At 38.3% G+C, this 12807-nt stretch overlaps 1 protein-coding gene across 2 annotated transcripts in view; it reads right to left on the bottom strand.

Moving 5' to 3' along the window:
* Positions 1 to 12807, bottom strand: part of DDX6 (DEAD-box helicase 6) — a 34313-nt gene that overhangs the window by 20778 nt on the left and 728 nt on the right. For both annotated transcript variants that reach the window (XM_024751671.1, XM_024751670.1), the window contains exons 2-4: positions 9775 to 10249; positions 6395 to 6458; positions 5326 to 5430 (exon numbers count right to left, since the gene is read on the bottom strand). In XM_024751671.1, coding sequence (XP_024607439.1) covers positions 5326 to 5430; positions 6395 to 6458; positions 9775 to 9974 — 369 coding nt within the window. In that variant the 5' untranslated portion in view covers positions 9975 to 10249. The remainder of the gene's footprint in view (positions 1 to 5325; positions 5431 to 6394; positions 6459 to 9774; positions 10250 to 12807) is intronic.

A 12807-nucleotide genomic window follows, 5' to 3' on the forward strand; every position in this document is an offset into this window, starting at 1 on the left:
AAATTGTCCAGAATAAGCCAATCCATACAGACAGAAAGTAGATTAGTGGTTGCTTAGAGCTAGGGGAAGATGAAGGGTGATTACTAAAGTTTCTTTTTTTCTTTTTGGGGTGATGAAAATATTCTAAAATTGACTTTTAGTTGTGTGACTGCATAACTGTGAATATACTAAAAAACAATGAATTGTATACTTAAAATTTGTGAATTGTGTGCTGTGTGATTTATACCCTAAGGCCACCAAAAACAAAACAACCAAAAACAAAAACAAAACCCACCAAAACCCAAAAAAACAACACAAAAAACAGAAACCTTAACCTTAAACGACCTTAAGGTCTGATTCTGCCACTTTAGCTCTCCAAAGTCCATGTTCCACTGTAAGGTCTAGGGACTGAGCCAGTATGTATTTACTGTGTTTTTATAACCCTACTATCCATCCATTCTCCTTTCTTAGCAGCACCGTAACTTTGAGGAATTACATCCTCCCCACCCCAACTTCCTCAGCTGTATGGAGGACAACGACTGAAGCCAGGCCTGGCTGAATGCTCCCTTCTAAGAACTGAGATTGCTATAGTGCATCCTATAACGATTTACAGCTTCCTGAGCCCTTTAGGGCTGCCCTGGTTCTTGGCCAATGCCAAGTGTGTTTCTCCAGACTTCTCCCTAATCTTGTGAATTCCTGATATTCAATAAATTTCCTTTTGCTTAAGTTTACCCAAGTTGGTCTCTGTTGCCTACAACCAAAGAATGGGATACCTTCCAATTTCCTAGTACTGAGAGGCATTTTACAAAAGTATAGTACCTGAAAAGGCTCCAAATTGCCCAGATAGCTGCTTTTAGAGTAGCTGCTTCTTCTTACTTCCTAGGACTAGTTGAATTTAAGAACCTTAATTTCAGGGGAAAAAAATATGGGTACTGTGGAGGAGGTAAGCAATGGTGACAACATCTACTGCTACCCAGAAAAAAAGGAGACGGAAGATAGTAATTTCAAAAAGAACATCTCCACCTTAAGGAACACACCCCAATTTTACCATAGTAACCAATGAAGACATGCATTTAAAGACTTTGAGAATTTAGGAAAATAATTCTTTTGGCAATCAATCCATGTTAGCAGGAGGAATGAATTATAAAAGAATTAAGAATGCTCTAATTCTTAACTATAAATTTAATAAACAACCAATTAGACTTGGTTAACAAAATAATTTGAGATTCCTGACTTGATATGAAATTTGGTTGCCAAAAGAAGGAACTTCCATGTTTCCCTCAATAATGAACTACTTGCCATTCCATCATCTTCTTACCTAAAAAGTCTTCAAAAGTTGTGCCTAAGGTCTAGAAGCAGCAAGAGCTGTCACCAATCATCCCCATGTTAATGTAAGGTTTCTCAATGTTAAGCAGAATAAGACAGACTCTTAGGTCCTCCAAAGAAGTCTCTACTCCTGTAAAGCTAGGCCTCAGAATGGCATGGTTATGCTACTGGGCACAGCATTCAGACCAAGAACTAGAATCACAGATGGCTGTACCAAAGAAAAATGTGTGGAAGCAATCTGTAGTATATCTGGTTCCAGCCTGTCAGTGTAAAATTGTATCGTCTCAAAAGATTTTAAGTGCCTCATTTTCTAATAATCTTATAGCCAAAGTGCAACTAAGTCAGATCTCTTAAAAAAGATTCAAATGTATATGACACCCATCTGGTCAAGAGGATTTTATATCTGGAGAGAAAAAAAAAATGCCTGGACCAAACTGTAAAACTAAGTACTATAAAGACAATAGACACGTTTTAGGAAAAGAAAGAAAAAATAACAAAAAAAAAAGTTAGGAAAGAAGGTAGACAAGAAGAATGCCAGTCACCAGGTTGGATTTTACTAGAGGACTTCTAGATTTCTTTTGGTTCTAAAGTCTTAGTATTTATGGTTTGTTACACTGAATGATTCTAAGAAGCATGTTATCTTGTGTTTTCCATGGATCCTCAGGCAAAACAATAGTGCAGGAAAAAGCAATGTGAATGATAGTCTCAGGTATACAGAATAATACTTTATATTCATACTCTGCTTGCTGTTTCAAAATACACCTTGGAGCATTGTGGATTCGGTTCTAGATCAGTGCAATCAAGTGAGTCACACAAATTTTTTTGTTTCCCAGTGCATATAAAAGTTATGTTTACACTATACTATAGTCTATTAAGTGTGCAGCAGTATTGTGTAAAAAAACAATATACACACCTTAATTTAAAAATAATAACCATCATCTGACAACACAGGGTTGCCACAAACCTTCAATTTGTTTAAAAAAAAACAAAACCAGTAAAAACCCAAACGCAGTATCTGCAAAATACAGTAAAGCAAAGCACAGTAAAACGAGGAACCAGTAAAAACCCAAACGCAATATCTGCAAAATACAGTAAAGCAAAGCACAGTAAAACGAGGTATGCCTGTACACAACCTTCGATCCTCACAATAAAACCCTGTGAGGGAGATCATTTCTACTTTACAGAAAAAGCTAGATGGTAGACTGGCTAAGTGGCTGGAGAGTTAACTATCTATATGCTATACAAAACTGAGAATGCAAATAACAAAGTGAATTTTAAAATTTAATACAAAGGTGTGAAACAGGAGTCAGCAAGGGTCCATTAAGAATTAACTCTGCCAAATGAACCAATCTCCTTTTTTGATAAAACTACTACATAAAATAAAACCCCATAACATTTATTGGGCATTTGTCACCTATTAGCCACTGCAATAAGGATACTAACATGAATTACCTCACTTAATCTTTACAACAACCCCACGGTATACACTATTATATCAATTTTATAGGTCAGAAAGCGGAGGCTTCGAGACATTTAAATAATCTCCTTAGGAGTGGAGTTGGGATTCAATCCGCGCAGCCTCACCGCAAAGACAGTGCTCTACAACACTTCTCTAGACGAAGTTCGCTTACAGATATCCATTAACCATAATTCCAACAAAGCAAAACAACTGAGGGCCTATTTCCTGCCATGCACCTTGCTAAGTACTAGAGATACAAAGTTGAATGATACAGTAGAAAAGTGCCCATAAAATGTTTCACTCCTATAGATAAAATAGATTAACATGAACTATATTATGGAAAAGTAGATTCCTAAATATTTTTGATATCTGCACTCAAATTGCCTGATGAGGTATAACTTTATCTTGATACTTTCTCTAACCACAACAAACTCCTTTCAGTTTGTCCACAAAGGCACACTCTCATCCCCAGGCAATCACCATTCCAGTGTTCCCAACTTGGAACATGGATCACTTCTTCCAGGTTGTTCCATCTTCCCTAGTAGCTACATATATGTGCAATTTCAACTACATATATGTGCCCATTACATTACACTGAAATTACCTGTACAATAAGCTGTCCTTTCCACCAGACTCTGAGTGCAGGAACCCTATTTATCTTGTTCATCATAACACCCTCAGGGTCTAACACTTTCTAGGTCACTTGATACATGTTTGTTCAATGAAAAAGTACTCAATGATGTCACAGAGTTTGTCCTGAGTACAGCTTGGATTCAACAGCTTCAATTTAAAAATGTGAAGACAACAATCACATTTATCAAATCTGTACATGTATAACACATGTTTAGGTCTACAGGCATGTATGTGTATACATACATATATTTCCCTGCTCTTTTCACTGAAAGAGTGCACCTACTCCCCACTAATTGGAATCAGAGTTCCTTGGAGAAATAGCTGATTCTGAGGCTGGGGAAGGGTGGCTCTACAGATAAGCTTGACATCGTGATATACCAAAAAGGAAGTGCTCAAGAAAAACAAAGGGAGAAGGGAAGAGTGAATAGGTGGAGCACGGAGGTCAGTGAAACTACTCTGTATGATACTATAATGGTGGATACATGTCATTATACATATGTTCAAACCCATAGAATTTACAATACCAAGAATGAACCCTAATGCAAACTATGGACTTTGGGTGATAATGTGTCAACACAGGTTCATCAGTTGTAACAAATATTGCTCTTGTGGGGAATGCTGATAATGGGGGAGGCTATGCATGAGTGTGGGCAGGGATTTATGAAATATCTCTTTTGCTCAATTGCTATGAACTTAAAACTGCTTTATAAAATAGTTTATCAGAGGAAAAAAACGAAAGAGGCACGTTACAAACACAAAGGAACCGGCCTGAAGGAGCTCATGCTGGCCAAATACGGGACAATTCGAGCACAAAAATACCATTAAAGGGACTTCTCTGGTGGCACAGTGGTTAAGAGTCTGCCTGCCAATGCCGCAGAGCAACTAAGCCCATGAGCCACAACTACTGAAGCCCGTGCGCCTAGAGCCTGTGCTCCGCAACGAGCGGCCACCACAATGAGAAACCTGTGCACTGCAATGAAGAGTAGCCTCCCCTCACCACAACTAGAGAAAGCCCGTGCACAGCAACTAAGACCCAACACAGCCAAAAATAAAAAATAAATAAATACATTTATATATATAAAAAATACCATTAAAAAAAATTCATGAGTCCACACTGATAATATATAGATACATAAGGAGGAGTTAGGGGGAAATTTTTATGAAGAGTAGTATATCTGCATTGCCTTAAAATGCTCCCCAAAGACTGTTTGTTAGTTTTAAGGTGGTGGGGGGGAGCAATAATTATACAGTAGAAAAATCAAGACACCACTTTGAAAGGGTAATCAAAATTAAAATCACCCTTGAGGAATAGATGAACACTATACCTCCAAATGTGACTTCTGCAGTATTCTGGCTAAGAATGCATAACTTGAATCTAATCACATGGAAATATGAGACAAACCCAAAATGAGGAATGTTCTACTGGAGGAAAAAAAAAGGAAGGGGGCCATATTTTTAACATGTCAATGTCATAAAAGACAAAAAAAGAACAGGGAAATGCTCACTACTAAAAGAGATGTAACCATTATATGCAATACCTGATCCTAGGATGAATCTTGTATGGAAGAGAAACAAAATGCTTTAAGACAAAATCTGGGGGCCAGTTAAAAATAAGACTACAAATGACAGATGAGATAGAAATACTGCATTAAAGTTAAATTGACTGAACATAACTGGACTATGATTATTCAAGAGACTATCCCTATTCTTAGGAAATACACACTGAAATATTTAGAAATAAAGCGCCATGATTTTGTAACTTACCATTTAAAGGTTCAGAAAGTGTGTATGCCTGTGTGTACATATATATATGTGTGTGTATACAAACTGGAGAGAACTGTTGTTTCACTGTATCATTCCCGCAGATCAGAAAGTGTGTAACGCTTAACTCATAACATTATACATATGATAAAAAAGGGGAAACATACCTGAATAGGAGACGGCTTTTCCCAGCCCATTTCAAAAATTCCCATCAGCAACTCCCGTTTCAAACAGTAATCTTCAAACTCATTTCCTTTTGTGGAGGTCACATCCTGGTCAAACAAAAACAAACAGCATCAGAAGAATGAAGTACAATTGGGTTCCTCTGGTAATTAGCATGCTTAATAAAGTGTTTGAGAGACTAATTCTTTAACCCATTTAAAATATAAATATGCGCAGATTAGTTCTGTCTTGATCTATAGTTCAACTGAAAAATAACCACTCTTTTTAACACACACAAGCCATTTAAAAACTATGTTTTGGGGAAAGACCAGCCACCCTGTGGTCATTTTTCTCTAAGGACTGATGGAATACTGTTATTTCTATATAAGTATCAAACCACAAGATATGAAGTCAAACCCTAGCTCCACCATTCACTGCCTACAAATATCCTAGTCTAAACCAGGGTTTCTCAAGTCCAGCACTATTGAAATTTGGGCCAGAAAATTCTTTGCTGTAAGGGGCTGTTCTGTAGCATCCCTTCAGCTGTGATAACCAGCTATTGCTCCAGCTATTGCTAAATGCTTCCTGGGGACAAAAATTGCCCTTGGTTGAGAACACTGGGCTAAGAGAACTAACCTCTCAACTTCAGTTTTCTCATCCACAAAATGTGGACAATACCTACCCTGAAACTTACTGTGCTGCTGGAAATGAGAATTTTGAGAAAACGCCTTGAAAACCATAAAAGCATTCCACAAAAGAGATAAGATATATATACGTATAAACACGATATTTAATATATAAATTATATATTAAATACTGTATATATAATAATAATTATTGTATTGTATACTGTATATTAAATATTACATTATATATTGCAATAATGTGTATACATACACATTATTACTAATTCCTCCAAACAGTGGAAATTTTGGGCAACTCGTCATACATGAGTTACACAATTTCAACCACTTCAACTTACTTAAGAGTAAACACAGTGCCTGTTATCATTAAATAACTACTTCACTTTTAGAGTTTCAGGATTTTTCCACTTGAATGTTACAACCAACTTACCGAAGTTTTGATTCTTAGATCCTTTGGAGGGAGTTTTAAAGTCTTTTTCCAGTCATCACCAGGTCTAGAGAGAATACAGTAAAATTGAAGTATCAGAATTCACAGCATTAGTATTCTAAAATACAAAGATAATTCATCTCGATTATAATTCTAAAAAGCACACTAAGTTGAACATATTGCCGTTTACTTAAGAATACAGGTAACAAAAGAGATAAACTTTAGAAAAACTGTTTTCTTACAAAGCACAACAATCTAGGGAGAATTTTAAAAAATCAAGAATAGAAGGGAGTAAGGTATCCATCCTCTTAAGAAAAGCAGAGTTGTATACAGTCCAACCGTTTTCAAAACTAGTAACCCATATGTTTTGTTTGACCTATATAGTGTGTGTGTGTGTTTTTTGTGGCCTCTCCCGCTGCGGAGCACAGGCTCCGGACGCGCAGGCTCAGTGGCCATGGCTCACGGGGCCCAGCCGCTCCGCGGCATGTGGGATCTTCCCAGACCAGGGCACGAACCCACGTCCCCTGCATCGGCAGGCGGACTCTCAACCACTGCGCCACCAGGGAAGCCCATAGTGTGTTTTAAATTAGTGGCCAACATTAAAAAATTAGGAGATTTTGTGTAAAAGTCCAGATTCTGGATTTTCTTGAAAAAATCTGGAAGCTTTAGTAACACTGGTTCCAAATTTCTGCATGGCAACAGTTTGATAGAGCTTAGTAAATGGAGTTTAAAATCAAGTGGTTGATGCCTTTTAATAGGGCAAGTACGCTCTAATCTGGCAGTCCCCTATAGGCATCTGAGTTTGTAACTCTTGGTGACTAGTTAAAGCCAAGGAATCTATAAAGTTTCAGACTTGAGTTCAAGCCCTGACTCTTCTACATATTAGTTCTATGACCTTGCAACAGTTACTTTTCTAAACCTCCATTCTCTCATATATAAAATAGGATAAAATTACATAAAATAATTTCTATAAAGCACTCAGCACAATGCCTGGCAAAAGAAGAACTCGATATTAGCTGTTAGTAAACATCTCTCTTAATCTTTTTTACTGGGGATGCCTGAAACCACGAAAGAAAATAACAAAGAAAACGTAATAAAAAATTTTCAAAAAAAAAAAAAAAAATTTTCTTTTTGGTCAGGTAAAAACTTCAAATAATATAACATCCAAAGCATCTAAGAGAAAAAAGACTATCAATAAAGCAGACAATGCTTTCAACTGTGTCTTTAAAATAAATAAGCTTTCACTGATTTAACTGTAACAACTCATATAATTAGAGCACCTCAAACATCTCAAGAGTCTTGATTTAGAAAGATAAGCACATTATTTTACTTAAAGCTAGGTCCCACATAATCCAAGATACTGTAACACAGGCAACTATTTGCTACCAATCCAAGGGTACTAAAGCCTTTCACCCCAGTCTATACCATAGCAAAGTTTGGTATAAACAAAAATGTCAACTGAACATCATAGTAAGCCAGCTTGCCACATTGCCAAATTCACTAAATCGTGGATAAAAATGCAGGAAGATACAACGCAAAATCTGCCTACAAAAAAAATTTATAATCTCAGGAGGTTAAAAAAAATTTTTAACGAGAAAACAAGTGATAGAGATAGGTATTAGAAGAGCTCTGAGCCATGGGATCTAGAAGTCTTCATAGAAGAGATAACATTTAAACTGAGATTTAAAGATCCACAGAATTGAAAAAAAACCATTAATCCTAGGAAAAGCAAAAAAAAGGTAAAATCCACTGTTGTCTCAAATCTGATTTCAAGTAGAAAATACTCTCAAAATGAAATGAGGGCTTCTCTGGTGGCGCAGTGGTTGAGAGTCCGCCTGCCGATGCAGGGGACACGGGTTCGTGCCCCGGTCCGGGAAGATCCCACATGCCGCGGAGCGGCTAGGGCTGTGAACCATGGCCGCTGAGCCTGCCCGTCCGGAGCCTATGCTCCGCAACGGGAGAGGCCACAACAGTGAGAGGCCCATGTACAAAAAAAAAAAAAAGAGATAATGCAGCTTTATGTTTCTATCATTAAGAATTAAAAATAGCCTAAATATTGCTAGCCTATTCATATTTTTTCAAGACAAGCTGCAATTTAGAAAATATTCTTGATTTCTATACTAATTAAAATATTCATCTCAAAAATAATAGAGGGCTTCCCTGGTGACGCAGGGGTTGGGAGTCCGCCTGCCGATGCAGGGGACGCGGGTTCGTGTCCCGGTCCGGGAGGATCCCGCGTGCCACGGAGCTGCTGGGCCCGTGAGCCATGGCCGCTGGGTCTGCGCGTCCGGGGCCTGTGCTCTGCAGCGGGAGGGGCTGCAGCGGTGAAAGGCCCGTGTACCGCAAAAACATAAAAATAAATAAAACACTTAAAAAATAATAATAAAATAATAATAGAATATGTATTAATGCCAAATCTCCCAGTGACCAAACCAATTCTGTTGGAAGTTAGGGCTATTTTTCTTTAGTAAGTACTTTTTAAGCATGGAAAAGATCTAGGTTATAATAAAACACAAGCTTTGGTTCCTTGAAAGAGTTTTATCATCTTATGAAGATTTCTAGAGGTTAAATCAACTTACATGGCTAGATTTTTAACAAAGACAAATCTCAAATGGGTCAAGATTCTTGAATGTTAATTTTCTATTAACTGATTCTTTGGAGTCATAGTTACCACTCAAATACTTTAAAGTGTACACTTAAAGATGATAGCATACACACTTTTAAATTTAAAAGAAAAAATATTCTGTAGTAAGATGAGGCTCTTACGTTTTTAGAAGTCGTCAAAGGGGTATGGGACTATTCAGAGATGTGTTTATAGGAGTTCAAAATCCTGAGTTCCCTATGACATAAACTGCTTGTTATTTTGTGTGCGTGTGTGTAAGAGGAGAAAGTGTATTTGGAAAGTAAATAAATAGGGCAGAAAAGCAAAGTGTCATAAACTAAAAAAAAGTTATGGATAAATTTTCTATGAGTATGTTTGAAGTTCAGAAGGCTGGGCAAGTCGTTAAATTTAAAATGTGAAATTGGCTATAACAGCCATTCAAACCAGGATCAGGTCAAGTTCTAACACTAGGGAAAAAGCCATACTGGCAAAAACAAGAAGAATCTGAGCTCATTATGAAAGCCAGACATGTTTCAAAAAATAGTCTATACAAAATTAATATATATTATTAATCTGTGCCAGTCCGTTACTTAATAAACCTGAATTAGTTATGAAAGAAATAGTCTTCTATTGCAAATACCTGCTGGCCATAAAACGAAGTCATCTGTCCTCTATTTGCAATCAAAATGGTTAAACTAAGGTATACACAAAGTAGTCAACAACTAACAAAATAAATCTCCTTGGTCCCCCAAGTGTGTTTATTATTTATTCTAACACTTACTTAATAGTGGTGGTCATACTCTGTGCTTGCTGCTGAGTGCCATTATTGATTGTGTTGGTGTTTTTCAGCTGGTTCATCTGTTGCTGTGTCTGTGTGCCCCCTCCTCCGGGGCCACCACTGGGCTTCACAGGGCCCCTCAGCTGACCATTTTGACTGGACAGACCCATTATAACAGGGTTCTCTGTTCTGGCCGTGCTCATGCTGTATTAATTGTAAAGATGTCTCTTTCAAACTTCAAAACTTTTGAAAGTCAGTAGAGAAACTGTAATAACAGTTTATTAGGCTCTCCAAAACGAAGAGATAAATATAAGTCTTGCTCAATATATGAGTCCTTTATTGCAATGCAGGCAAGCACCTGTAAGTCTCTGAACGGTAAGCAGCAGTAACTTGCTCTCATGCACGGAATCAACTCTTTATTTTTTAATAAAGCCCTCTAACAAGGTTGAGTTATATATCTGAATTCGCTCACTTCAGTCTGAAACAAAGAAAAAAGTTAAATTAGCAAACAGCGTAAAATTAGAAAAAAACTTTTTTGTTTCCCTTTTAAAGAACTCCTTTAGAAGAACTCTCTTCTTTTAAATTAAAGAATTAAGAATACAGCTGCACTGAGACCAAATCACTAGCCAAGCTAGGAAAAACACAAAAAGATGAACTGCCTCAAAAACCAAACCTGCACCAAGACCCATCTCAAACATTTTAAACTGTCAGTTCAAATCAACCCAGAGAATACAAAGTAGAAAGATACTGTGATTAAGTTAGCATTAGTTGTCAAATGACAATCTCTTCCCTTGTTTCCTCCCTGATGAATTCTCTGAAGTCCCTGCCACCTCTTAAAGTCAATGAGTCATTACATTCAATTGCATTACAACTCAGTGAAGTATCGCACAACTTAATGTAAATCTACAAATGAACAAGGCAAGACAATTCATTAATTTTTTTTCTATTTCTGACAACTGAGAATCCTTGAAGAGTTGAGCTTTTGACTTCACCTTATGCTTTAAGAAGAACACATTGCCCTTGTGAATTTCAACGACAGAAGTTAAACTTTATAAAGAAAAATACATTTTCTTTTTTCCCTTAAGTTTTTGCCCTTTAAAACAGTAACTGAAGCATGTCAAGGGATATAAATATGTCTACCTGTCAAAATCTTCTGCTTGAAAAACAGCCAAGAAACCTTTTAGCTACCTTAATTAAATCTGAATACTAAAAAAAACTGCTACGTTTTTAAACATAACACTTTTCAAAGTATATCCCAACTTGAAGTAGCATTTTTTTAAATTACAAAAACACAAAAAGGAAATTAGCTGTGTTAAAAAAAAAAATCTGTTAAAGGGTAAAAATACTAGTAACTTTAATCAAACTTTCCAGGAAACCCAGAGTACTAATTGTTAACTTAAAAATTTTTTTAAATTATTCCCCAAATAAAATTATTTTTAAAGGAAGTACATGAAAACGTAATTGAAAAGCCAGGGGGAAAAAGGCCAGAAAATAAAGGGCTGCTCTGTTTGCTTTGTTCTTTAACTCCTTTACATTTCTTACCAAACATAAACTAGCTTATTAATTAGCGTTTCTGCCATACACCAAGGCTTCTCAAACAATAAAAATTTTTTTTAAAAACCTCTTTGATGTCTTTTTTTTTAATTGAAAATAAAGTTGCTCACAAGCAAATCCTGATTATCAGGTACACAAAGCTGTATATCTCCAAGTCTCCCAGAAGCTGAGTGACCTCTTAAGCAGAGGGTGGTTAAGAGCCATCCAATTTCACTGCAAGGTAGTAATTGGTTTCCTGTATTGACAGGTTTATATTATGATCAGCGATATCACCTACTTCATACCAGAAGACTTACTTATTTGCAAACACTAAGAGAATGAAGGTGGCAACTTCTAAAAATTAAATGGTATCATTACTGTCCATCATGCACGTTAAGACCTCATACCTCCCTGCATCCAAAATGCGACTATGTGATAACTGCTCCCCTCTCAAGCTAAAACCAGCACTGCAGCTCTACGTCTCAGGAAAAGAAATATTCCTCCTACCCCTTCCCAATTTAGATTTACAAGTTATATTTTCTACATTTTCAAAAATACGAACGAAACAAAGACGAGTTGGGAGGAACCCCTAGCGGAGTTAATTACAGCACTTCCCAGATTGTAGTTAGCAATTGACAGTTTCACACCCAAAACAGTATCGTCATCTCCAAAAAGACCTTTTGTGTGCGAATGCAGCGCAGTTTCTCTAAGCTTGGTCTGCAAGTTGGAGTGACCGTTCTATTTTGAAGGGGCGAGGGGACTGTTGAAGAGAAAGGGGAATGAGCGATAAGGGAAATCAAGCCAGTGATTTGAGCCCTATAACCGTAGGCAAATAATTTCTTGTTTCCCTACCCTTCAACACCCCCCCACCACCACCAAACCCACACACTTCGAGTCAGCTCCCTGGGCCCATAAACACAAATGGGTTGGGGCCCTGAAATCGTATCTGCGCAACAAGAGCAGGGAACCAGCTCCGCGGGTAGGAAACAATAGGGGCTCCCGCAAAAGGCCCCAAAGAGAAACCCTTAAGTCAGACGGTCCCTCCTTTCTCCATGACTCTGGGGCTCCATAATCACCCCCTTGCTTTCGACCTGCAAGGCCTTACTCCGTCAAGCAGCCGGTCCTCTTCGAAACCCAGCCTTCCGCTTCTGCATATTCCTGCCGCCCCCTATAGGGCCGCCTCGTACCCTATAACCTCCACGATCTCCCTAAGTCCTTGCCGCCCCCTACGATCCCACCTTCCCTCGTCTCCCACAAAGCTCCTCCGAGGAATTCTCCCGCTCCTCCTCCGGACCCCGCCGGGCACAACAGTGCTCTATCCCACTCCTCCCGGGCGCCCCCGCCCCACAGCTGCCGCCCGCCTTCCTCCCCCGGGCCCGAGCAGGCCTCAGGCCTCCGCCTCAGAGCGCCCCCCACGCCGGCCGGGGGAGGGGGTAACTCCCCGCAGCCCCCGCTGCACCGCCGACCTCCAACCCCTCACCTCACCCCACTCCTTGCTGCTCG

This window comes from Neophocaena asiaeorientalis, unplaced genomic scaffold (genome assembly GCF_003031525.2).
Source record: "Neophocaena asiaeorientalis asiaeorientalis breed wild unplaced genomic scaffold, Neophocaena_asiaeorientalis_V1.1 scaffold479, whole genome shotgun sequence".
Lineage (NCBI taxonomy): Eukaryota > Metazoa > Chordata > Mammalia > Artiodactyla > Phocoenidae > Neophocaena > Neophocaena asiaeorientalis.